The sequence below is a fragment of the Eurosta solidaginis genome, chromosome 5, assembly GCF_040869045.1.
Source record: "Eurosta solidaginis isolate ZX-2024a chromosome 5, ASM4086904v1, whole genome shotgun sequence".
NCBI lineage: Eukaryota > Metazoa > Arthropoda > Insecta > Diptera > Tephritidae > Eurosta > Eurosta solidaginis.
Window position 1 is genome coordinate 1,127,790 of NC_090323.1, and position 27,760 is coordinate 1,155,549.

The window sequence follows — 27,760 nt, forward strand, 5'->3', positions numbered from 1 at the left end:
AAACAAATATATGCACATATGTACATGTATGTGTATGTAAATCTAATATTCACGTCTATCGGTATCCTTGTTTCAGCGGATTTCGGTTTTGCTCGTTTCTTAAATGATGGCGTTATGGCAGCTACGCTTTGCGGATCTCCGATGTATATGGTGAGTGTTGATAGTATTCAATATAAATATGAAAGATTGGGCATAAAAATGGATTTATTTGAAGATTGAACTTCTAAAGATGTTCGTAAAAACGAAGTACAAGAATAAAAAGTTCAGTAAAAACAGGACTCACCATAAACCTTTCATCTATGGTTCAATGAGTTGTCCCTTTTTTTACTGATCATGTTTTTATTCTTCGTTTTTACGGATATGTTCAATATAAGTTCTTTTTAATTTACTTTTAAATTTAATCAATTTTTCATTGCCGGCCGCTCATTTTTTCATAATCGTTAACTTATTTTCAGGCACCAGAAGTTATTATGTCTTTGCAATATGATGCTAAAGCTGATCTCTGGTCCTTGGGTACTATTGTGTATCAATGTCTGACTGGCAAAGCACCATTCTTTGCGCAAACTCCAAATGAGTTGAAAGGTTATTACGAGAAAAACTCCAACTTGGCGCCAAAGTAAGAACCTTAAGAAGGCACTATTATATAAACAGATTCAACTCGAAATTTTGTATTTCTTGGGTTATATTTAAAATGTTTGTCATTTTTTATTTTATGTTCTTTTACTCCGGTCTTGATTTTATGGCTTAGTGAAAATTTTAGTTAGTCGCTATTCGTAAAATTAAGAATCTCCCTTTTTGGGCGGAATGCCCTATACTAACAATAAAATTTATGTTTTTCTTGTTCTACAGAATACCAAGCGGCGTTTCACCAGATTTACGCGATTTGCTTTTATGTTTGCTGAGGCGCAATGCGAAAGAAAGAATTTCATTCGAAAGCTTTTTTAGTCATCGATTTTTACAGGGTAAAAAAATAACCACATCTGTTTCGCCTAGTAAGTTAAAACCAATTTAATGGGCCTAAGTATAAATGTATGCAAGATTGTAGTACATACATTGAAAGAAAAAGACTGGTAAAATCAAGGACTACGGGTCAATTCAACCGAAATTTCTGTAAATTTTTATACATCGCAACAAGATGTTGAATCAACTGCGCACAAATCGTTGATTCGTAATTGACCGTTTTAGTAGTCACATAAACAAAAAAAAAAGTTCTTTCGTTATACTTTACCCATAGTTTTATTAAATTACCAATTATTACTGTCGCTCTAAGGATACCAATCAGAACTGTTAATAACTGTTCAGTTCATTCGAAATAACTAGCGTAAACTGTTAAATTAACAGTTTTTATTGTCGAAATGACACTGACAGTGAAATCTATTGAAATAACAGATATTTCTGTTTTTTCTAGATTAATAGCGTAAATTTTACATCAACAGAGTTTTCTGTTCATACCTATGACATTAATACCTGTGGAAAAAATAAAAGCCGGATAAATATGTATATATTTAAACTTACTTAGTTTTTTTTTTATTTGTATAAATTACACATAAGTACATTTCATTTCTAATGATTTTATTGCTATATTTAGTAATATTAATTAAAATAATAATAACTTAAATCTGAATTCAAATAAATAAAACTTCTTCCGATTTTCCATCGAAAGCTTTGTACGAAAGTTTTTTTATAATTTATTAAATTTATAGTTTTGAACTTCGCAGTAGTCACGAAACTGATTCTCAATTCTTTCAGTTGCAGCTCATTCCCAATTTTTTTCTCTCGCATGTAGAGTTGCCACACTTGGTTGTTATAGAAAGTAAAGTTATAGAAAAGTAAAAATCAAATCGCGGGAAGGTAATTCAACACTGGAGTTACTTTACATGTAATTCGGCCAGTTTAATTACCGTAACACTTTATTTTGAAACGATTCCAAAACAACTCAAACTTTTATGCTGTCGGAAACGTTTAATGTTGATGATAAAAGGATGTTTTTTTTTTATTATCTTATTAGATTCGTTCGCGTGAGTGAAAATTCGTAAAAACTTGAAAAAAATGTTACTAACTTTGGAAAAATCGTCTTCGTTCGAACAAAACTTTTGCAACACGAGGGTGCAATTTTGCATTTCCATTGGAGGAGAAGTTGAAAAATTGTACCAGATAAATAGGTGTCCCGGTATCGCATAATTTTTTGCGGTGTTATGCACAGTAAATTCAAAAAAAGGGTTTTTTTCGTTTTGAAACTGAAAAACTAGTTTTTTGTTGTTTTCCCAATTTGTGTGTTTTCTCGATTTGGTGGTTTACTTATTTTGGCGTTGTTTTTTTTTAAACAAGTGGCGCCGTCGTCATAAGTACAAAGTAGAGAGCGCAGTGAGCGCAAAATTCTCTTTGAAATTTGTTCATGCGTTGACGGTTGATGGCTGTTGAAATGACGAGTGAGATCAGTTGTATTAACAGAAAAATCAGTCAGACTGATTAGGAATCTGTCAATTTTACAGAATTTTGTTAACTTAAGAGCGACAATTTCTCTTCTGTTGAAATCACTAAACTAATTTGTTCCCTTGACAGAGAACTCGGTCAAATTAACCATAATTCGATAAATTTCCCCAAATCTCCGTTAACAGAACCGATTTGTTGATTTTACTAGCCCCACTTCTACTGAAAATAAAACCAATATTTTACAAATTTACTAACATCATCAAATTTGTTTATGTTTTCAGCTGATGTTCCTCCGCAATTAAGTTTAGGTACAACTCCACCAACCAAGACAAGAAGTCCACTGCAGCAACTGCAGCAGCCTGGTGAGAGCGAAGCTGAGGCTATTATTGGACAGCCAAATGAGAATGCAGGTACTCTTCGTTAAATCTTTAAAATATGAAATGGAATATCATATTTATTCTTAGTATCCGTTGTAGAAAATGCTGCTATTTGTGCCACTATAACAAATGTTGGTGTGCTGTGTGATAGCGAAAATAATAGCGTGTCATCTGGCTCCCCTGACGACTCTGATGATTTTGTTTTGGTACCCAAAAACCTTCCAGAGGATCAAAATGTCATCGAATATGAGAAGAAGTATGTCAATCAGAAACAGAATGCTACCTTAAACAAGCTTAAACGTTAATATTTTTCCCAAATCAGGCACTCAGCCGCATGTCAAGCTGCACAAATACCAAATCAATCAAGTCCACCACGGCCAAGTAGTCTACCAATATCAGAACCAAAACCAGTTCCCGCCCCTTCACGTCGATTCTCAACAAATACTGGCGAAATCGGTGCAGGCATAAATGCTTCCCCATCTGGTGTTAGCAATGTTAATAGCGATAAAGGTCAACGCACACGCTCTAATAATCCAAATGATGCTGTAGTGGTTTCTTCACCAAAACAAGCGATTGTCGGTATTGGCGGACAACAGTTTCCTCGCTCTCAGCCTATTAGCGTTCAACAACGCGCTGAACATCGCAAAACAAGCGTTAGTAGTGATATTAATTCAATTTCGCCTCCAGCTGTACAGTTTGCAATTGGTACACCACCAGCACGACGGCGTTCTGCATCTGGCAGTTCTCTATCAGAGACGCCACCACCAAGTGCGCCATGTACTTGGCAAGTAAGTCCTGGCGCACAAACACAATCACCACTACGACGATCAGGTCACAGCTCACCGGTTCTTCCGTCTGCATTGGCCAAATTACCAACATTGGGCAGTCCAACATTGATTGTTGCTCCAGGTTCAGTTGGTTCGGTAGGATCCGGATCAGAAAATAATAATCAGCATCATGTTTTGGGTCCCAGAGCTTTTACATTACCAGAGTTAGGTGCAACGGGAGGTTTGCAAAGTTTATTAGATACAGCTAGCAGTCGAGCCAACGGTGGAGAAGGACATCAACTTCACACGTTCCATGCACCTGAACTGTCAGAGGAGACACTTATGGATCGTGAACATAATGAGACACTTTCCAAATTAAATTTTGTTTTGGCGCTTACTGATTGTATACAAGAGGTTGCCGACTCACGTTGTGCTCCACTATCGGCACTTATGGCTGTAACCGCAACCTCGAATGATCAACAGACTATACCGCCACATGCACCGGAACATTGTAAACGAGCTGAACGTTTGGTTCTTTTGGTGCGTGCTTTGCAGCTTCTATCAAGTGGTTTGAATTTGGCGTCCCAACAACTACGAAGTGGAAATTTAAAACCTTCATCAAATGTAAAGAATGGTGAGTTAGCATAAGCATGTAATTTGTTTTCTTATTTAACTTAGGACTCTTTTAGTTAAAATAAGTTGCTTATTTCACAAACTTTCATTGATACAAAAAAAAAACAGCTAATAAGCTCTACATCTTTGTGCCATTTTAACACCACTGATAAGGTCTTTTCTGTTGAATTTTTTTGTCAGAGCAAATTTACATCGGTGGACAAAAATTTCGAACTGATTAATTCAAACTCCAAACTATTTAGTACCTTCTTATGAAGCTTCACTCTTTTCTCGCGTATGTAGCATGCATATATGTACATATATTTCTCGAGTTCAATATGTTGAAACAAAAAAAAAATATTTGTTTATTTGTTGAGTTCATGTATGACACCTTTAGAAAATAAATATGAAAATGTAGATTATCCTTCTGTACTAATCATAATTGTAAATCTATGAAATATTATTATATATATAACGGTTATATCATCTAATGTTGTTTTGAACAGCTTTACTGACAATGAACTCCAAATATCGTTCAATTTTATTTGAGTCGAAGAAATTAAATGGATCTGGTTTGCTACAAAAAGCCAACGCCTTCAATATAACAGCAGATAAAATCCTTTACGATTATGCTTTGGATATGGTGTGTCTGTTAATATTAAATATGAACATATCGTATAATGTATGATATTTTTTTGTAGTGTCAAGCTGCGGCCTTGGACGAATTGCTGAGTAATACGAAAAATTGCTTTGAACGCTATAATACGGCACACATACTGCTGCATTCATTGGTTCAGAAATGCAACCATCCACAAGATAAGATGTTATTGAATAAATGTATGACTGAATAGATTTCATATAATATGCGAAAAAAAAAAAATTGTTTAAACTTTTCTTTGTCTTCAGATCGCGATGCAGTTGAAAAGCGTTTAAATATTTTGCAGCAACAAGGTTATATATATGTGACTGATGAAAATTGATAAAGCCTTCCGTATAGTGATTATTAGTCAGCAGCGAAACCACAAAATGCTTCGATGTTCCAATTGCAACTGAAAGCGTTTTCGTTGCGTAAAGAAACAATAAATATGTAACCAATATATTTGATCCTCATCTGCACTTGTATGTATGGGATTAACCACAGAAATACACACATGAATTGCAACAAAATAGAAACATTTTTTTTAGGAATGATTGTATCTGTAAGATACACATTCAATTTTGTAAAGAGCTTAACTTGTTTAATTGCTCTCCATTTTGTTTAAATATTATTTACGAAGCACGTCATTAACTTAAGTATGTCGCGACTATTTGTTTAAATTTAAAATATGCCACAAACCATCTTTGGACATTATGATCAACATTCCCGAGACATCGTTCACGCTGACATAAAAATTATAAATAAGTTAATAGCGTATAAACGTATATACATATAAAATCATATGCAATAAATCTAAAGATTTAATTAATGTTGGTAGTCCACTATATTTAATTTTTATTTCTTTTTAATGCTAAAAATTATGCAACTTAAATAACTACCTACTGATGTTCGAAAGATTAGCAGAAAATGGTTAATTGCAGTGGCTTTTTCGATATTAATCCTTGTTTAACAACAAAATATTAAACCTTAATTAAGGAGCTATCTCTCTTTGGACATTTTTGTCTTTGAACTAGAAATTTTAATTGGCTAAAATACCAGAAAATGGTATTTTTAGCGACTTCTCAATTTTATATGACTTCACAAAAAAAGAATAATGGGTTTTTCGAAAAAGCACAGCCACGAGGTTGTTTTGGTACCCCACATACTCACATTCAAACGTATCATAATTGGGCACACTTAACTAAATTTGTATTTCAGTTAAAAACAATTTCCACTACCCTGCAGTAACACTTAAAATGTTTAAATTTATTTATATCAACAGACACTACAGGAAGAACTTATTGAACGTCAAAATATAGACCAGAAAGTCGACTAAAAATAAGTTTTTAAGTCATCCATAACATTCTTTTGTCTTAACAGTATATGTGACTTGGAATCATGAAACGACCCTATTGTGCGAAAACAAGTTTTCGAGAAAAACGCGTTTAAAGTTTTGGTTTGGCTTGACTCTGTGTAGCGGCCGGCCGTTGTGAACGAATTTTATAATTCAAATTTAAGTAACTTCCCGATAAGCTACAAGCTTGAAACTTGGAATATAGTCCAGAATCCGATGGCAATGCAATAATAAGAAAAAAATCGATAGATGGCGCATGGATCGAAATATTTCAAAAAATCGTACTTGTGGTCCGATTTGGCTTTAAATGCGATTTGTGAAAAAACTAAGAAAGATAGAAAACTGCGGTATGTTCCATTGGAAAGAGCTTTAAATTTCCTATAAGAATCACTCAAAAAGCGAACAACGGTAATTTCGCACAATAGGGTCGTTTCATGATTCCAGGTCACATATTTTACTTTTTCTTTTTAAACATTTTATTTAAAGCAGTTCCTAATAAGAAGTTCGTTACTCAATCTTCTTAACATGATACTTATCCATTTTCAAATACAATTATTTATATTACATAAAAATATTTTGTACCGCTGCTTGAAACACTTAAAACCGAGAACTTAACAATAAACTAATTTGTTGCGATATACCCCGGCGGAGATTCAGGCCGAGCTTATCTTTCAATGCAAATTAACTTTTGCTGAGCAGCGTTTCAGGAAAGAAATACATTCAAATACAGTTTGCCAAACCACTGCCAAGGGACGATTCCGTTAGAAAACCTTTTTCTGAAGAATTTTCATTATATTTTTTTCCGTACCTAAACCTGGGACCTTCGGTATGGTAGGGAATCAAGCTACCTTTTCTAATTATATTTTATAACGAGTAATATAATCTCCCTCTCACTGTGTGTAAAAACTAATAAGAAATGATAAGCACGGCAATAAACTTTGAAATGAGGTATTATTATTATTGATAGGTCTGGAAGCACTGCGACCTTTGTGCAGATCTTTTGTGCATGACCTTTCAGCCTAATTTTGTATCTGGACTCTTGATGTATCTAAGTACTTCTACAGGCTTTTTACTCTATGTCACATAGGGATTAAGAGTCCCACCAACTAGATGGGATAGTCTCTGCCTAGCTAGAGCAACGCATTTGCAGAGAATGTGAACGGGCGTTTCACCATCCAGCTCACAGAAACGACAAATTTGGGTATCAGATCGATTTAATTTACTTAGGTGCTATCGTAGACCGCAGTGTCCTGTGTAGTACCCAGTAAGAGTTCTTAGGTCCTCCCTGCTTAGGTTAATGAGTTTGGCTGATACTTTCGTTTCCGGAAGTATAAACAGTTTGGCCTGCCAATCCAGTGACGTCTAAATTGTTTAGTTTCCCAGTTACTTATAGTTTCCCTGGTGTGTGCTTTTGTGAGTCCACAAAAGGGCTCTGGACCATAGCATGCTGATGTAGCACCCTGCTTTGCTAGGTAATTTGCATGTTCATTACCTTCATGTCCCTGATGTCCGGGAACCCATCCCAACAAAACCTTGTTTTTGGCTCCCAGGGCATTAAGGATTTCAGTGCATTCATCCACTAGCTTAGATGTAACTGTATAGGATTGCAAGGCACACAGTGCCGCCTGGCAGTCCGACATAATGTAAAAATGAAATCAGGTAATTGAATTTTTAATTTTTTTTTTGTAGCGATAAGGACACTGCCCGAAGGCCTTGGGGAGTGTTATCGATGTTGATGGTCCTTTGCCGGATCCGGTACGTTCCGGTAACAAGCATCATTAAGGCACCAGTCCGGCCATCTCGGGAAAGATTTAGTATGACCACATGAAACCTTCAAGGCCATACCGCCCTCCCACCCCCTAGATACATGAGGAACTTGGGGTCGCCAGATCCTCGGCTGTTAAAGTAACCGGATTCGCTACGGGTAGGTGAGGTTGACAATTGGGTTGGAGAAGTTATATTTTGCACTGGCAACACTTTGAAAGGTTTGCGCTACACAACCTCTTGAATCAATTTGGTATTTTAGTCGCATTTTACGACAGGCATACCTGCCCACTAACCCGCTGGGGGGTTGCATGATTTATCCTATTATTTAGTTCATTATACTATATTTAATTATCAATATTAATGCCTTATGTAAAATGGTTGATACTTAATAGGCCACAATATTTAAAATGATTTCGGAACTGTTGATAACAACTTTTAATATTTATTTGAATTAAATTTTATTTAATTAAAAAAAATATTTATTTAATTAAAAAAAAAAATGTAAGGCGCGATAACCTCCGAAGAGATCTAAGGCCGAGCTTCTCTTCCAATTTGCGTCGTGCTCTTCTTGATTTCCCTACAAATTGGCCGGACGGGACCTACATGTTTTATGCCGACTCCGAACGGCATCAGATGAGTTTTCACTGAGAGCTTTTCATGGCAGAAATACACTCGGAGCGCTTGCCAAACACTGCCGAGGGGCGACCCCGCTTAGAAAAATTTTCTTCTAATTGAAAAACCTTATTTCTAAAATTTTGATGTTGCTTTGCCTGGGGTGTGAACGCAGGGCATACGGTGTGGTAGGCGGAGCACGCTACCATCACACCACGGTGGCCGCCAATTAATAAATTGACCACCTTATTATTAAAACATGAAACAAAAGTATTAGATGCTTCTATGGCAATCAGCCTTATGCTTAGGGATGTCTCTCAGTGTAATGAGCTTAAACAGTTGAGAGAAACCGTATTTGTGAGGATACACAACCATAAATATATGTTTATGCACATTTCTGTACATAACTATGCTACATGTAGTTAATGCTGAAAGGATGTGGCGCCTGCCAGTGGCTCCTAGGCGTTCTGTCAGTCGCCAAAGAGGTACTCGTGCTCGCTCTAGGAGCGTTTATATTTAGATGACTTACAAGCTCTGTATCAGAACGATATCCTTTATGCATGGGGTATGTATGCGCTGATAGATTCAAATGAGATGGCGCTTTTAACGGCGACACCGAACTATTATGAAGTGTGTTTGACCAATTTGATGGTGGAAAGGGGAAATTTATTGGTATTAAATGTTCTATTGGCAAATTTCGATCAGTAATTGGAGGTTTAGGTGGGAGAAATCCTTGCATGGATCTGTTAAATCCATGGGGAGGCACTGGATTGTTGTGCATGCGCCATGTACCATATATATGAGATCCATTTGTGGATGTTGGTTCTGCAGGTGTTGCTGTATACGGAAATAGGTTTTGGTGGAGAGGGTGATAAAATTGCCTGGGTAGATCAATATTATGGTAGTTGCATGTTTGATGATGTTGATAGGCATAATTAGTTTGAATTGGTTGTTCATGATGATATTGCACTTGAGGGTGAAGTAATCTGCAATGTTGTTGTAAGTTTGTTTGATGGCTTTCAGGCACTTGTCTTAAATGTTGTTGAGTACAGCTATTATATAATTCGAATAGTTGTCGGTGTCGTACATCATCGGGTCTGTATAAAGTTTGGGTTGCATGTTGATCCAATCTGTATATTCCATTTGAGTATGAAGGATAATTTGCACCGTTTGTTATTACATTTGCAGAAGAATCGATAGTAGGCTGCTGAGTTTGATGAATACTTTCATTGTGATGCAACTCATGCATGGGAAAGTTCATTCTTCGGGGCATTGTGGCGTATTGATGTTCCCTTGGACTAATTGGTGGAGTTTCGAAATATGGCATTTGTTGAATGAAGGAAGGACGAGACTGCAATGGATGCGGATTAAACGTATGTGTTTGATGAAGTTGAGCGCCTACTTTTGGAGGTATTGGGGTTTCATAGTTAGAGCAACATGATAAGAAATTCGATGTTGAAAAACTGTTGGTACCAACATGTTTTGGGTGACAAGGAATTCTGGTTTCATGTGTAGGTAGTGGGCAAGTGCTTCTTGTATGCACCGTCTGAAACTTGCTCGCTGCTGTGCGGTAGGAAAGTTTAGTTGGTTGATTTATAGTTGATCCGGTCGTTTCTCTTATGCTTAGGTCTACAATATCTTGGATGCTATGGAAAAATAAACAAAGCTTAAAATATTATCCACAATAATAATGTTAGAACTAACCTTTGTTTAAAGTTTGATTTCAATGTGTCGTCTGCGGTATTACCACTTTTATCGCTACATGCCTCAATACGATTTGCTAACTTGCTCGAAGAAAACACATACGCTGGTTGCGAGCTCAAATTGCTTGTGTTTATTGTTGTAGTACAGTTCTTTGTTTTGCTGCAGACAAAGTCCGTAAACTCTTTCTTAATATTTTCGATGGAGTTACTATGTTTGGGAGTATATTCATCGGTTCCTGAGAAATCGTGTAAAGTTACAATTTCGGTTGAGTGTGACAATGGGGTTCCATCGTATTTAATTTCAACATTGGATCCGCTTGAATCGACCATTATAAGAAAATTATCGATTTTCTTAATAGATCTGAAATGTGTTTGTGGCTTTGATAGTTCATCATGAACAGTGGATATTTCGCTCTCCAAGTTGCTATGCATGTGGGTATTATGTGACATCTCATAGTTTCTAGGAGAGTTATTTATTCTTTCAGATTGGTCGTTGGTACATGCGCCATGTGAGGAGCATTCTTTTTCTTTTCTTTGTTTTATTTGAATGTTCTGAGTTGGGTTTTGTTCAGCTTCCAAAGCTTCGGCGGCATATAACCCAGTACTAAAATTTGACTGACACGCTTCAGTTGATGTATTATTTATACTTGATGAGGTCTCTGTTGCTATTGCGTTCTCCGGCATCTTTTTATCACGCAAACTTTCTGCAACACAACGTATTCTCTGACTGGAGACACTTTGCCTAACAATTGGATAACTTTCTGGATGTTTTAATGAACTCAAACTTGATTGATTTTTTGTGACAATTTTCTTTATATTTGAAATTGTTAAACGCTTCAGTTTCTTTTTGGCAAAAATGCGCCCGAATTTTCTTTTCCGATTTATTACTGAAGTAAGAAATTTTTTGTTTCTCGAAGTTGGTTTTTGGCTGCTATTAGATTTTGAAATCGTTTTACGAGAATCTTTCTGTAAAAAGTTAATTAAATTAATTAAAAAAACACATTATTTAAAAGACACAATTGGGCAACTCATAAAGTCTCCCAATCGTCGTATGTCCTATGTTCTAGTCAACTCTTATATTGGAAACCCAAAAAAAAAAATGAAAAATTTACAACGAATACGATACTCTTGTGATCGCTCTCACTTTTATTCGATGAAGGAATAAAGCACTCAGTGTTAGAAGGAAAATTGAAAGGAAATGGTGCCACGATGTGATTTCAGCACCCGTCAGCGATCAAAAGAACTCGTTGCTCAGAAAACTTTTTAAAACTGTTTCACTCACATGCCAATATTTTCACCAAATATTTTCTCGGTGATTTGCAGAGACATTATTGATTGAGAAATACAGATCGGTAGGTGTTGAATAAATTAGACCCTTAGTATGCCTTTTATAAATATTGTGATTTTTCAGTGAGCTCTTTTAAGCCCTACGTTTTGTTGCTGTTGTAGCAGTACTTCGCCCCATCCAGTAGGTGCGACCAATCACAAATTGTCATCAATGTCCTCTAACGGGAGTCCAAGGAAACTTGCTGTTTCAACAGGGGTGGACCATAATGAGAGGGGTGTAGATTCTATGACGATAACTGGTTCCACATTACAATTGAAGAGATGGTTGGTGTCATGTGGGAACACATTGCAAGTAGGACATACATTTGTATGTCGGGGTTGATTCTGGATAGGTAAGATTTTAACCTGTTATAGTACCCAGATCGAAGTTGAGCTAGAGTGACGCGCGTTTCCCAAGGGAGAGTGCGTTCCTACTCTAGGGTAAGGCCTATTTGTATTCTACGCGAAATTTCAAGTAGATTTGGCTAATAAACCATTGGTTCAAAATCAATCTCAAGCTTCCTGACTTCCAAAAAAAAACGTTCTTTCCAGGTAATGATATTTTTTCCTAGAAAGAAATTATTTGAATTTTTTACAACTTTTTTGGATTGATCGTGTCTAACCGAATCTTTTAGGCTTGATTTTACACATTCAATGCAAATTTATAAATACATCTACATTTGTATATACATATACATTAGGCCGGGTCGATTTGTGGGGAGGCAAAAAAATCGCCCATTGCTCTGTGAAAATCATATTCTAGGGATCAAAATAAGAAACTTTGCCGAAGGTACCATACCTCTAAAACGAATTCTGGTGTCCCCCCTTTGGGTCGAACTTTTGGGTAGGGGCAAATTTTGAAAAATCCCACTTTGAAATGCCTATCTTTTTTTCTTTTTGAAGTTTATTTTTCTCTTTAGAAATTTATTTAGTCAGAACATATGTAAATGAAAAAATGAATTTAACTTAGTAATAGAAAAGAAATTAAAAAAAATTATAAGAAATTAGCGTTTCTACAACCCCCTTTTAAAACCAAGGCATCACTGTGATGCATTTGCATGTCGTAAACATAGTTGTGTGGGTTTTTTATTCAACCGTTTTAAAAAATGAATGTATCACTGTGACACAATTGCAGATCGTAAAATTGCTTGTGTTGTTTTTTTTAAGCCACCACAAGACACAGCAGGTAGGATTGAAATTGCCCCTACCCAAAAGTTCCACCCAAAGGGGGGCACCAGAATTCGTTTTAGAGGTATGGTTCCTTCGGCAAAGTTTCTTATTTTGATCCCTACAATACGATTTTCACAGACCAATGAGCGATTTTTAAATCGACCCGCCCTAATATACATATATATGTATATACATACATATATGCATATAAATATATCCTTTTTCACTTACTGGTATGAAGATGCTCGTTGCCACACTTTGGCGACGTTTTTTAGATATTTCTCTGTAAATAAAATAAATAAATAATTAAAATTAATTAAATCTTTGTATGTACATTAGGATGTATCATAAAAACAAGCTCAGCGTGTGACAGTTTTGTTTAAAAAGTTATGTTAAGAAACAAGTAAGGAAGGCTAAGTTCGGGTGTAACCGAATATTACATACTCAGCTGCCAAATTACAGCTTGCAAAACTTTTAAATTACCTTCTTTTAAATGTGGGCGGTGCCACGCCCATTGTCCAAAATTTTACTAATTTTCTTTCTGCGTCATAAGGGCAACCCACCTACCAAGTTGCATCGCTTTATCCGTCTTTGGTAATGAATTATAGCACTTTTTCGGTTTTTCGAAATTTTCGATATCGAAAAATTAGGAGTGACTATAGTCCGATTTCGTTGATTATACTCAGATGAGCAGAGCTCACAGAGTATATTAATTTTGTTCGCATAACGGTAATCCGTAACGGCATAAACTAATCGAGATAGATATAGACTTTATATGTATATCAAAATGATCTGGGCGAAAAAAGAAATTCATTTAGCCATGTCCGTCCCGTCCGACCCTCCATCCGTCTGTCCGTAAACACGACAACTTGAGTAAATTTTGAAGTATCTTAATGAAATTTGGTATGTAAGTTCTAGGCACTCATCTCAGATCGCTATTTAAAATGAACGATATCGAATTTTAACCACGCCCACTTTTTCGATATCGAAAATTTCGAAGACCCGAAAAAGTGCCATAATTCGATGAAACTTGGTAGGTGGGTTGATCTTGTGACGCAGAATAGAAAATTAGTAAAATTTTGGACAATGGGCGTGGCCCCGCCCACTTTTAAAAAAAGGTAATTTAAAAGTTTTGTAAGCTGTAATTTGGCAGTCGTTGAAGATATCATATTGAAATTTGGCAGGAATGTTACTTCTTTTACTGTATGTGTGCTAAATAAAAATTAGCAAAATCGGATGACGAACACAAAGTCAAATATTAATTAAAAATTGAATATCTTTACAGTATATAAGTAAATTATGTCAACATTCAACTGCAGTAATGATATGGTGCAAAAAAAATACAAAGATAAAAGAACATTTCAAAATGGGCGTGGCTCCGCCCATTTTCATTTAATTTGTCTAGAATACTTTTAATGCCATAAGTGGAACAAAAATTTACCAATGTGAAATTTGGTAAGGGCATAGATTCTATGACGATAACTGTTTTCTGTGAAAATGGGCGAAATCGGTTAAAGCCACGCCCAGTTTTTATACACGGTCGACCGTCTGCCCTTCCGCTCAGCCCTTCCGCTCAGCCCTTAACACGATAACTTGAGCAAAAATCGATATATCTTTACTAAACTTAGTTCACGTACTTATCTGAACTCACTTTATCTTGATATTAAAAATGGGCGAAATCCGACTATGACCACGCCCACTTTTTCGATATCGAAAATTTCGAAAAACGGAAAAAATTCCATAATTCTATACCAAATACGAAAAAAGGGATGAAACATGGTGATTGGATTGGTTTTTTGACGCAAAATATAACTTTAGAAAAAACTTTGTAAAATGGGTGTGACACCTACCATATTAAGTAGAAGAAAATGAAAAAGTTCTGCAGGGCGAAATCAAAAGGCCTTGAAATCATCGCAGGAATACTCTTCATGGTATTACATATAAAAATAAATTAGCGGTACCCGACAGATGATGTTCTGAGTCACCCTGGTCCATATTTTGGTCGATATCTCGAAAACGCCTTCACATATACAACTAAGGGCCACTCCCTTTTAAAACCCTCATTAATGCCTTTAATTTGATACCCATATCGTACAAACACATTATAGAGTCACCCATGGTCCTTTATGGCGATATGTCGAAAACGCGTCCACCTATAGAACTAAGGCCATATACTCTTTAAAACCTTTCATTTGATAACCATGTCATACAAACACATTCCAGGGTTACCGTAGGTTCATTTTTCTACCTGGTGATTTTCCCCTATTTTGTCTCCAAAGCTCTCAGCTGAGTATGTAATTTTCGGTTACACCCGAACTTAGCCTTCCTTACTTGTTTTAAATAGCGATCTGAGATGAGTGCCCAGGAAGAGAATTTATTTTTTCTGCCAGAGTATTCTGATATATAGAAGTCTATATCTATCTCAGAAACTTTTATAGGCTTGAACAAGACCTTAGTGCCGACACTAAACTTCTTTTTTCTCATTATTTCATTATTCTACAAAATACCTACAAACAAATTGAATGTCTTCTCTCCAAAAGCAATTTTTCTCTCGGTTCTATTTTCGGTAGATTCGTATTAAGCATTTTGCTGAAATGAAAAATTGTTAGTAATTTGAGATTTATGAAAATGAATATTTTGTACATAGTTCTTAGAGCTTACAAACATACATACAGACGTACATATTTATAAAAAAACCGTCATCACGGCGATAAAATCTGCCCACTTCACTCAACGAAAATTTACAGTAAAACGAAAAAAACCAATTTCAATAAAAGTACGCTCAACCTTGAAACTTTCAAAATTGATGGAGTAAGCAGCTTTTATTTTTGGTAATTTCTAAGGATTGTGAACACTTAACACACACATACTTTTCTTAACCCTTTCGAACCTGAAACAACCAGCAGAAAAATTCCTGGTTTATTGATTATTTTAGCTTTAGTATAGGCTTTAAACCACTATATACAGAAGTCCTTCTGCATTTCATGAGAACTGAAAAGTCGCTTTAAGTAAAAAGTAGATTTGATAGTTTTTACCGTTTTCAAAATTTAAAATTTTTGAGAAAACGTAAATAAAGCTCAATTTTTTTCTTACATCTTCATTATTAAAGTTAAGCCCAAAGACGGCTATGCCAACCTCACCATCTCTCACCATCCGATTGTTACGGGATATCATCAAAAGTTCTCGAAAAATTAACATATTGACTTGCAGTTGTTTACAATAGTAATTTTTTTAAATATATGTATGTAACACATACAAATTTTGTTTACCTAAAGTACTTAAACACACACATTCTTTATTGAGATAATTGAAAGCAATAAACTTAGAAGACAGACTTATCCTCCAGGAATCTAGCCTTATCGGTGTTATAAGAATAACTCAGCTTAAGCTATTTAATTTATATCGAATGGGAAAAAGTTCAATCGATTTTGCTAGTAAGGCTTTCAGTAACTGCATATTATAGAAATGTGCATATTTAATGTACTTAGGAAGTAAAATGAGAGGTTCTTCAGAATGCTTAGCACGATAAGGCAATAGCGTCATAAGCATTGTTATTGTTATATTTAAACAGTTAAATATTTTAAATTTTTCGCTTAAATACATATGTACAAATGTTTGCAAATAATATGGTTATGCAAATATAAACTGATTGTACTTATGTCTTCTCACATAGCCTTCCCAGCAAAAAATTAAGTAAGCGAATATAAGAAATAAAGGAATGGCTGGCAACGCCGCTTGCAACAATAACCGATTAACTGTATAATCCGATAAAAAGCTAATATATAAATAAATAAAAATATAGGTTCCAGAAAAATCTAGGAGACACTTTAAACCAGCACACCGCCTCAAATTTTAAACCTAATTTTATAAGCCTTTTGATTAAATGATATAAGCCTTATATAAGCTGTTTTTAGTAGGGTATGCATGTTCATTAGAATGCCTCACTCTCGTTTACAAACAGCGGGCGTTTTTTTTATATCGGAACTCAGCCAATTATTTTCAAGAGCTCGGGTAAAGTACATTGTAAGACTATTTTAAGCTTGGATTAACCAACTCACCCAAATCTGGCCTTCAATCGCAAAATCGAATACATCTTAAGTTGAATTCATTAAATCGTACTTTTGTTGTTTTAAAATTGTGGTCTTCATCTATTTATGTGTTTATGTTTTTAACACAGTTTACAAAAACAAAATACACTGGAGACGAAATTTTTAAAACAAATAAGTTCATAGTGAGCTGACATACATACATACACCTGGAAAAAATAGCTGCAGAAATTATTTGAAAATTTTGTCAGTTATTTTTTATTTTTATTTTTTTTATTATTGGCAGAACACGAAGAATTGGGATGTGACTGCACTCCATTAGAAACCTGCCAAAAACTAATTAACACGGTGCGCAATAGAGTAGGTAAAGTTATACAAAACATAGAAGACATATCGGTTATTAAGAAAACAATGGAGTGATGAATTTATAATTGAAATGCTTACTTTGTTTACGAAGGAAAGCTTTACTTTGAAAGTGTAAGGGAAGAGTCTTTCCGCATTTAAAAAACCTTCACACATACATATATATATACAGTGACTTTGAAAATTAAAAATTTTGCTTCTGCAAAATTGTTGGTAAGGGCCTTGTTGATTAAGGTGGCAATTAAAAAAATGAACAGCACCTTATCCTTAGGATGTGGAATTATTTCTTTATTACCTTAATAATTGTTTTGATGGCGAAATTTTTTTTTTTGTGGAGTTAGTGTTTTTTTTTTAGATTCACTTAGGTATGTATGTGTCTATGAATGTCTGTACATATGTAAGGTAAATGCACCTATTTACGGGCTAGTCCATATTTCCGTTCTATTTTGTTAACGAATTTCTTTACTTAAAAAATAAGACTATGGCTTACTTTGTGAACACAATTTTTATTTTAAATTATTGTGAAATTAAGAAATTATGAGTTCTGAGAAAAACAGGGATAAGCCCATTTCAGCTTTGAAAATATTTTAACTTATCAGTGGGCATTTGGCATTCAGTGAAGATAAACGCAAAAATCAGTGGTTTTCTTAGTAAAAGAGTTAAGGATTCATCGCTACTTTCATAAGCTTTTTTAAACAAACTGGTAAGTTTTTATAAAATGTTTTACACATGAAATTAGAACTAAATGTATTAGATTTCTATTTTCGTAGTGAAAAATTAGTTTTTGTTATTGAAATACGTGAAAAACTGTGTTTTAAACTAAAACGTAATAAGGTGCGCTCGTATTTCGAAGTGCTGCCAATTGCGTTATTAGAACGGAAATAGGAAAAGTTGTTCTGTTTTTGTTTGTGGCTTATTTTTTTAAATAAATAAATTAAATATTTTTTTTTTTGAAATAGAGATATTACAAAACTTAATAAGGATCTCAAAATTGCTATTCCGTTCCAATATATTCTGCAGACTTTTCTTGTTTTTAAAGTAAAAAGTTTTTAACTCTCAGCTAAAATAAGTCGAACAAGAAGTTAAATACGAACATAAAAAACGTGTTTGAAAGGCATTTTAATGATAATTTACAGAATTTCCAAACTCATCGGGAAGAAACAGACTTGAAAAACGTATTCAGTTCGATAACCTATAGGTTTAAAAAGTATTTATTTAAAATAACCATACAACATAATTAGGCTCTTAATTTGTATATATTTTTCTAATTCCGTGCCATATAACGCAATTGAGAAGTTGTATATTGTAATTGCGAGACATATCTTTTTTCAGGTGTATTTTTTTAGAGACATAAACATTTTCGCTAAACTATGCCGAAATATACTCAGGAATCATTAAGATTAGCCCATGAGGCCATCAAATCATCTAAAATGACATGCTATAAAGCATCGAAACTGTACAATATTCCATATCAGACCCTCTTGGACAAAAAAAACAACAAGTATACCAAGTCATATGCTGGACCTCCAACAGTATTATCCGAAGAAGAAGAAGGTTTGATAGTTAAATGGGTGCATAAATTAGCCGAGATGAGGTTTCCGGTCACAAAAGATCAGCTCATTAATTCCGTAGCGTGTCTTGTAAAAGAAATAAAGAGGCCTAACCATTTTAAAAATGGAATACCAGGTAGGAAATGGTACGAAAACTTTTTGAAAAGAAATATGTCAATAAGTCTACGAGTTGCTCAATGCTTGACAGTCTCTCGTGCTTCAGTAACAGAAGCTTCTATAAGAGCTTGGTTTGGTCGTGTTTATAAGGATATTCAGGATAATGACTCTCTTGAAGTTTTAGAGGATCCAGACAGAATTTTCAACTGTGACGAGTCAGCCTTTTTCCTTTGCCCTAAGGGTCAAGCTGTTTTGACTAAACGGGGCTCTAAAAGTGTTTATTTTCGAGCAGGAAATGATGAAAAGGAGTGTCTCACACTTTCTATAGGTGCTTCCGCATCCGGTCATATCATGCCACCATTTGTAATTTTTCCGTACAAACGACTTCCAAATAATATACTGCAAAAATATCCGACGGATTGGGCCATTGGAAAGTCAGACTCTGGATGGATGACTAGCGAAACTTTCTTTGAATATATAGCTAATGTATTCTATCCCTTCCTGGTTAATGAGGGCACAAAGCTGCCAGTGGTTTTGTTTCTTGACGGACATTCATCTCATCTGTCTCTACACGTTTGTGAGTTTTGCAAGAAGCATGGAATCATACTTGTGGCACTCCTTCCCAACTCTACCCACTTACTGCAGCCAATGGACGTTGCAGTATTTCATACTCTTAAAAATCAATTGAGAAAAGAGATTCAAAGCTGCAGATTCAGTAATAATGGACAGCGATTGAAGCACGACGACTTGGCCCCCATCGTTCAAAGGTGTTTAGACATGGCAGTGACTCCCGAAATCATAAAAAATTGTATCCTTTTAATCCGGATGCGGTGCTTTATGACAAAATTTTGAAAGCCTCCATAGAGACAACATCCGATGAAACCACTGCTCATAACGTTGAAAATCCAAATAATGATACACCAAAGATTGGAAGTGAGGTGAAAGAGTTGGTTAAGATGTTTGAAGAAAGACTTTCCCCAGAAAAATTGAAATCATTTACTGTGTGTCCTGGACAGTGGGACGGAGATGTGAAAGATGAAAATTTATATTATTTTTGGAAAAGTCTCAACAATGATCAAGATGATGAACGTAATTTTCAAATAAACGATTTAAGTATAACGAATCTGTTAGGCGATTTTATTTCATTTGATATTGAGAACATGAGTATAGATTTTTTGGACGAATGTAATGTGACAACAGTGGAACAAGAAACCCCTAAAGTAAGCGGCTTGAATACTTCGACTCCAACTTCCGTTAAACAACCTAACCTTGAAAATATTTCACATGTTGAAGATTTAACGACCGACCAAAATATTGAGTATGCCTCTCGGTATACGGATGTAATGCCAAGCACCTCCAAAGCTTCTATTTCGGCTCCAGCTAAACCACTAAACGAGGAAGAAACCCACAAAAACCATGAGTTCCCTACTCCTTTCAAAAACGCGTTACTTTGGCCTGAAACCATGCCAATCGATCCAAAGAAAAAAATCGTTAAAAGAAAATTGACGCCAACTGTAGCGATAGCCTCAGAGTATATTGAATATCAACGTCGCTTGGATGAAGAAAAAAAGACAAAGAGTGAGAAACAGGCTTTAAAAAAGAAAAAGAAGAATGAGAAATACATTAAAAAAACACAAAAAATGGAGCCCTTTCAGAAGAAATCATTAAACAAGGAGATTATGTGTTAATTCAATATGAAGGAGAAAAGTTTCCGGGCAAGGTACTAAAAGTTATTAATGGCGATACTGTTAAGTTCCAGATTAAAACAATGACAATGAGTGGTCCCAATTGGCGCTGGCCAGAAAGGGACCATATTCTGGATTATGAGGTTGGAGAAATAATAAGAAAGATTAATCCACCACAGCTCATAAATAAACGAGGAGTATTTCTAATAAATGACATAAATTAATATAAATATGTAAAACTTGTATTTCAAAGATATGTTTAATGTAACAAGAAAATATGTGTCAATAAACAACATAACTGAAAGTCTAGATTTTTATTGAATTTTTGCTCTGACCTGCTATAATATATGGTACGGAGATAGGAACGTTTTACCACAGAATTAGGACGAGGGAAAATTTTTAACCCGGAAATGGGAACAATATATGATTTTACAAAACGTAATATATGTTACAAACTTAACTAAATATTATTTATTTATGCACTGTATTTTATTAATAAATCATCTGTTAATGTATACAATTCAGTTTTGAAGTTCGATAAAGCGGAGATAAGACACAGTGCACCTTTCATTATAGGTATCTCTTAACATGCCGTAAATAGGTGCATTTACCTTATGTATGTATGAGTGACACAGACTCTTAAGAATTATGACTATAGTGATATACATATATACTGCACATATCGCTCATTTGCTGCAATTCCTCATAACTCAAAAAATACAATTTTCCAGGAGAGCCATTCAAAGATTTTAACTGTCATATGTTGCGCATATAAAGGCTTATTTTAGTTTTTATAGCACGTGCTAAATTTTTAACTGATCACGAATATTTTTTTATACCAACATAGATCATGATATTGGGTACGTTTATGTGTTATTAACTCAAAATTCATGTTTTTTGAATTATGACGACGTTGCAGCAAATGAACGATATGTGGGTTTTGTTCACATAATTTTATGCTATAAACTTTGTAAGCAATTAGACCTGCTTCAACACTAAACCACGATTTGAAACTGAATGACGCGGTCTTATTTGTTTGAGGATACAGCCAACGTCTCATAGAACTCTTTGCCTGATTCTGTTACAAATCATAATGTGCATACATACATATTTATTAACACCACTATCGCTATGTACAAATTAGTGTATATATATAGAAATGCGCCTTCGCAAGGCTTGAGATTCGATCGGAGTTTATGGTTCATTCTGAATTTCATTAATATGCGCTGACGTTGATATTTCCCACTGAAATTGCACTTCTCAGATGTAAACAAAAAGTTAAGTACCTACTCAAGTATGTTTCCTCGTAAGAATACATGCATACAATCATACATTTGAATCTATGTACCCTATAAAAAATCGTGCGATTAATCTCTAAAGAGATTGGGCTCCGATTGATCTCTTTTGTCTACATTTGGGCGTAGTTGATCCCATTTAGTCCCTTTCGGGTACAGTTGGGATTAGTCAGATTGAAATCTATGTAGCCTATTTTAAGAAATATTAAAAAAAACGGCAACGAAATGAGAAAAATAAAAAAAGATTACAATTGTTTTTGTTTTTATCGGCCTATTGATAAATGATTCAAGGTTTTATTCGAGCTCAAGGCCAGAACAATAATTTTTTTCTAACGATAATTATTGTTTTCTAAATTTGAAAAATTGTATTTTGTTTTTGGAATAGTAAGTAGAAAATTGTTCAGACAACCTGCCACAACTACGCAGATAGATCCATTTCGAAGGGTGCTAAGCCTTCATCATCAGTACGCTTTAGGCACGCTGCGCTAAGAGATTACAGTTGATTTAATCGAATTATTTAGGAAAAATTCGGAGCCCTATACCGAACTTAAATTAGTAGGACTTAACGACTACGCCGCAGTAGGAATATTTCTTACCCCTTTTTGAAAAGCGGGTAAACAACTTACATCAAATAGATTTGGTGGCTTGGCAAACTTTCAACTGGTCCCTGTTTGAGTCATTGTTGAATAGAAAGGGCTTGTATTCATATGGACCCATTAGGGTACAAAGAGAATTGCTCTTATCTATCCCTTTCGGGTATAAATGGGTACAGTTAGTCTCTTCATAGGATATGCTCAAACAAAAGGGAACAGCTCAACTCATACAAAGAGATCAAAACTGACATTGGTCGCATACTCCTTTGCGACTCATCCCGGATTCATCCTAGACTAGGGTATGTACATATACACATTAGGGAGGTCCTTTTAAGTCAAATTACCTGTTTTATCCATTCTAATCCCTTCAAACGATAATACCAAGCCACGATAATATCACACATATATTGTGGTCCCGAATGGAGTCGATAAAGGGATGTTTTTCAGCGGTCTTAACTTTGGTGATTTAAAAATTTAAAATTAAATGTTTTGTTTTCGAATATCCAAAATCAATAATATAGTAGGCGACATCATATATGCAAATGTAAATGATACCAGGACAACTCTTTCGTATCTAATTCTGTACATATGTATTTCTAAAGCAGCAAATTGTAAAACTTCTGTACTACAAAAATATTAATCAAAAACAGCTACAAACTATTTGAAGACATGAATGAAAGTAATATGTAGCGAAATGAAAATTTCGAGAAAATTGATTTTAAAGTCCTCAAATAAACATGGACGTCAACGTTCATCTCATGTGACCTTTCCCAACATTTTTGTTAAAAATAGTGATTTTATGGCTAAGAAAAACTATAAAAAAAATAGATACATAAAAGAGCGAAATTCCAAAAGGCCCGGACAGCCACGTCATCGCGAACCACTTGCATTTACAGAACAGTTCACATAAACAAAAGCAGCAAAAGTGGCGCGAATTTTATCCATACACATTTCGTATATATGTAAATTCATAAATTCAAGTACCTACATAAGTCATATCGATTTCCATACTAATATTTGATTGTTTGTTGTTGTTCATCTTACTAAAATAATCATATTTTTAAATTGTTTATGTTTGTTTCGTACAAACAACGCTTCACTAGGCCGGCCATTAAAAACTAATTTTAAAACGCCGAGTGAAAAATATTTTTTTTGTTTTTTCGAAAAATTTGGACACAAAAATCCTGGAAATTATTAATTACGTACACTATATTAATTGCTTATGCTTTATTCACAATCCCGAAAACGCGAAAAATAAAATTCCCTTAGGAGGCCCCGTGGAGAGATTTAGAAATTTCATAATAAACCAGGGAATCTTGCGATCAAGTTTGAAGAAACAAACACAGAGACCATGCAATAAAAGGGAAGCATTAGGAAGAAATGAACGATGTTAATGACATTTGTTGATGACTTTTTATTTTTATTAAATTGCTTATCAAAAACAAAACTATAAAGGTAGAGGACAATTACCGGTAATAAAGTATTTACAGTCCATCAAGATTGGAAACTTGGCAATAAAGAAGATCTTAAACGTCTGTAAGTTGCTCTCTATTGAGTCAAATCACGCTAGGTGTGCCTAATGTCACTGGACTAAGTTTGCCCTCGAGCAGCCACTTCAACCTAACGTAACCTGACCTGACGTGGTTTGTCTCTCTCTCAACAAAATTTCAAATTCAAAATTTATCAACATTATGTCTATGTTTTAGACAGGAGTCTGCATTTCGTAGCACGATTGTGGTTTCATTGCGTATACGAAGGTGCAATCAATTATATTTTTTGGTGACTTAAGCATACAATTTCCGCTGCTTTTTGATCCATTTATTTCAAAAACTTTTATCTCTTAATTCGCAATATTATGTTCATATCTGCACACATTTCGTACAGCTCATCAATATTGTGAGTGAGGGGATCCTTAGTTTTTTGGCGAAGTTTTGTCTCAAATAATCCCAGTATTCTACTCTGTTTTCTACAGCGTTCATTGATCATCGCTTTCAGGACGGTTTTTATTAAAGTTTTCAATTGACTACTAAGTTCTACCGTTTTCGCTATTCGAAGTCCTTTGCGGTTTCGAATTTGTATCTGTTAACAGTAACTGCGCTGCTAGGCGATCTTGATTTATTTTCTATCGACAGCAATTGCTTCGTCTTGTCCTCATTCACTTTGTTATCCAGGTTATATATTGATACTCCTTCCCAAGCTAATGCCGTATTCCTTTTGATCAAATGAGAAAAGCTGTAGATAAGGCGCAAACTTTGGAATGGATATATCTGACATCCTTCATTGCTGTTGAGTGGTCCAATAAGTGTGTTTAAGAGTGAACAGAGATGATCGGCTGATTTAGCCAGCATTGAAATATTTATTGCAGTTTTTTGTCACCAAATCGAAATGACCAGTAAATAAACCTAAATATTTGTCCACATAGGTTTTACAAATAGTTCAAGGCCGAATACATATACGTACATTAGGGCGGGTCGATTTGTGTGGACGAAAATTGACCGATATCGCGCCATAGATTTTTCGATAGGATTTGGGCTCAGAAAAAAAAGTTCCACTACGCATACCCTACAAAATTATTTGCGAACCTGTGAAATTTCATTTTTTTTACGTTTTTTTCGACTTTGATTTTTAAGGTTTTTTCATGACCTACTAAATAAAATTTTCATATGTATACCCTGTCCGACCCAAAAATGTCCGCTAAAAAAGTTGTCGATAACAGTTTTTGAAAAAAAAAATACATGAAAATTTTACAATCAAATCCTATCGAAAAATCGATGGCACGATATCGATTAATAAATCGACCCAGTCTAATGTACATACATACATTCATATTTTCAAGCACACCAGATACTCGGATAAACAAGGTACGTAGTTAAGTATTTATGTATATTTAAAATTTGTTTCACTTATCACAAACTTTTTCATATTTCATTGGGCCAACAAATTAAGAATTAAGAGATTACGTGGTCATGCTTTCATTTGTGAATACATACATACCTACATATCGCCAAAGAAAAACAGAAGAAACAAATGCAACACAGGCTAATAAAACCGTTAATTGTTGTATTTAAAGCACTACAAACATAGGTAAATATGCACACATACATACTTACATAGTTATGTTAATATTTTCAATTCTTGTATTTTTTGTTTACTCCGAATATATTATAATTAGTTATTTGTTTGTTCAGATTTGTATATGTGTGAGTAAGTAAATTTTATAAAAATTTACGCGAACGTGAAGCGCTTCGAATTTTAATAAAAGTTTGTCCTGCCGTTTGGATGGATTGAAACCAAATGGATTGGTTGAGTTGGCGATTGCGCGCATTGCCTGCTTTCCGGCGGAAATATGCCGGTGCTTAGGAATGAATTGGTATTAGTATATATGTGGATACATATGTATGCGCGTATGTAAGTAAAACTGTTGTTGACGCCACGTTTCCATTGAAAGCATAAAATGCAATCAAAATTACTTAATCGTATCAAAAAGTAAAACAATTACTGATGGACATCGACACAATTCATACAAAGTTAATAAGTATGCACATATTATACATACAAACATATATAAACATTTGTAAGTACATGCATGGATATATGCATAAACAACGAAAGGGCAAGTGATGGCTTAGCTGGAGCTGCTGCTAAAGAGACAGCGAAAATCAAACTCATTCTCATATGTAGACCATATTCATATGTAAATACATCATTTTGAAAAAAAGGAGTAGCGATCCATTGTCAAAAGCGGGGTTCGCAACAGGTATAAGTTTTATTATAAAAATTTCTTTTCTAATTACTCAGAAACTTGAATTTTTCTACGTTAATATCTTCATTTAAAAAGGGTATATACATAACATGCATAAAAACGAATCGTCGCTGCGCCAATAAAACAGTTGTGCAGAAAAAAGTAAAGTTTTTTCAGAGCTTTTCGACTGCTGTGTGGAATATCACCCATCTCGGCTGCCATTCTGAGACCGCCCTATCTCAGAAAACTTTTGAAAAATGTCCTATTTCAAAATTGTCACAAAGACGTCCTATTTCAAAATTCGGTTGAAAAATGCCCTATCTCAGAGTTTGTTTCAAAAACGCCATTTATGAGTATAAATTCGCGCATTTTGAACTAAGATCGGGCGTTTTTGAAACAAATCCTGAGAAATGGCGTCTTTAACCGAATTCTAAGTTCTGAGTTTTTAAAACAAGTTCTGGAATATGGCGTTTTCCAAAAGTTTTTCGAGATGGGGTGTTTTTGAAATAGCAGACGAGTTAGGGGTATATTCCACCCAGCAGTCGATTTATAGCAGTTTGAGCACCCAGCAACCTTTGATAACTTCTTAGAATTATAAAAAATGGCAAAAAAAGGTAATGTGGGTAATAAATAATTCTAAAACATATAATATGCAATACGAAAAACTAAAAAATATATGTAACTATTTATGTTAGCGCAGCGGCGATATACGCCTATGGATATACACACATATATACCAGTCTCTAAAACAAAGTTATTTGCATGTGAAAATAGAAGTATCTAGCAAAAAGGAAAAAATAATAATTTAACTATTATTTTTCAAGCAAATACAAATTTCATAAGCGTTATTTGCAGTCCCTGGTTAAAGGCAACATATCAGTTGCGATACGCTCAATGAATTTTTTTATGTGTACATTGTACATATATTAGTCTGCAATAAAACAAAAAAGTAATTCGGAAATGGACTCGCTTACTATGAATAGAGTTTTCTCGTCATGGGCCGCATTCAAACTCAAATATATACATACATACGTACTACTATGAAAGGACACGTCAGTTAAATGCCACCTAATTTTTACAACCACGCAAAGGTAGGTGGAAGCAACATATGTACATGGGGTATTCCATCCCATTTCGACCAATTTTGAACCCGACCCCTTTAGAATTGGCTGAAAGTTTTTCTTGTTGTTGTTGTTGTTGTAGCGATTAGGTTACTCCCCGAAGGCTTTGGGGAGTGTTATCGATGTGATGGTCCTTTGTCGGATACAGATCCGATACGCTCCGGTAACACAGCACCATTAAGGTGCTGGCCCGACCATCTCGGGAACGATTTATATGGCCACATTGAACCTTCAGGCCATCCCTCCCTCCCCACCCCCAAGTTCCATGAGGAGCTTGGGGTCGCCAGAGCCTCGTCTGTTAGTGAAACGGGATTCGCCGCTCGAAGGTGAGGTTGACAATTGGGTTGGAGAAGCTATATATTGCGCTACACAACCCCTTGAATCCCGAAAGTTTTTCTTCTTTTTCTAGCTTACGAAAGACGTTTTTCAGAATTTTTTCAAATTTTTTCATCCAACTCAAAAAAAGTTATGAATTTAAAAAAAACACCGT

At 34.9% G+C, this 27,760-nt stretch overlaps 2 protein-coding genes across 9 annotated transcripts in view; one reads left to right on the plus strand and one right to left on the minus strand.

Annotated features, from left to right (window-relative positions):
- Positions 1-6,836, plus strand: part of Atg1 (serine/threonine-protein kinase unc-51-like protein Atg1) — a 63,756-nt gene extending 56,920 nt beyond the window's left edge. For 4 of the 6 annotated variants that reach the window (XM_067786763.1, XM_067786762.1, XM_067786765.1 and 1 more), the window contains 9 exons: positions 77-150; positions 456-616; positions 850-992; positions 2,715-2,843; positions 2,898-3,066; positions 3,133-4,211; positions 4,696-4,832; positions 4,891-5,026; positions 5,096-6,836. In XM_067786763.1, coding sequence (XP_067642864.1) covers positions 77-150; positions 456-616; positions 850-992; positions 2,715-2,843; positions 2,898-3,066; positions 3,133-4,211; positions 4,696-4,832; positions 4,891-5,026; positions 5,096-5,169 — 2,102 coding nt within the window. In that variant the 3' untranslated portion in view covers positions 5,170-6,836. The remainder of the gene's footprint in view (positions 1-76; positions 151-455; positions 617-849; positions 993-2,714; positions 2,844-2,897; positions 3,067-3,132; positions 4,212-4,695; positions 4,833-4,890; positions 5,027-5,095) is intronic. The other 2 variants (XM_067786767.1, XM_067786768.1) reach the window with 2 other exon arrangements.
- LOC137251867 (uncharacterized) lies at positions 5,424-25,656 on the minus strand. Of its 3 annotated transcripts, none has more exons than XM_067786770.1 (5): positions 25,518-25,656; positions 15,270-15,347; positions 12,990-13,041; positions 10,264-11,228; positions 5,424-10,205 (listed from the first exon to the last, which is right to left on the minus strand). In XM_067786770.1, the coding sequence occupies exons 2-5, from the start codon at positions 15,341-15,343 to the stop codon at positions 8,972-8,974; spliced, it is 2,325 nt and encodes a 774-aa protein (XP_067642871.1). In that variant the 5' UTR covers positions 15,344-15,347; positions 25,518-25,656; the 3' UTR covers positions 5,424-8,971. The 3 variants fall into 3 exon arrangements, with proteins under 3 accessions (XP_067642871.1, XP_067642872.1, XP_067642870.1); XM_067786771.1 differs by lacking the exon at positions 25,518-25,656 and adding an exon at positions 17,463-17,546; XM_067786769.1 differs by lacking the exon at positions 25,518-25,656 and adding an exon at positions 15,852-15,952.
- Between the last annotated feature and the right edge of the window lie 2,104 nt (positions 25,657-27,760).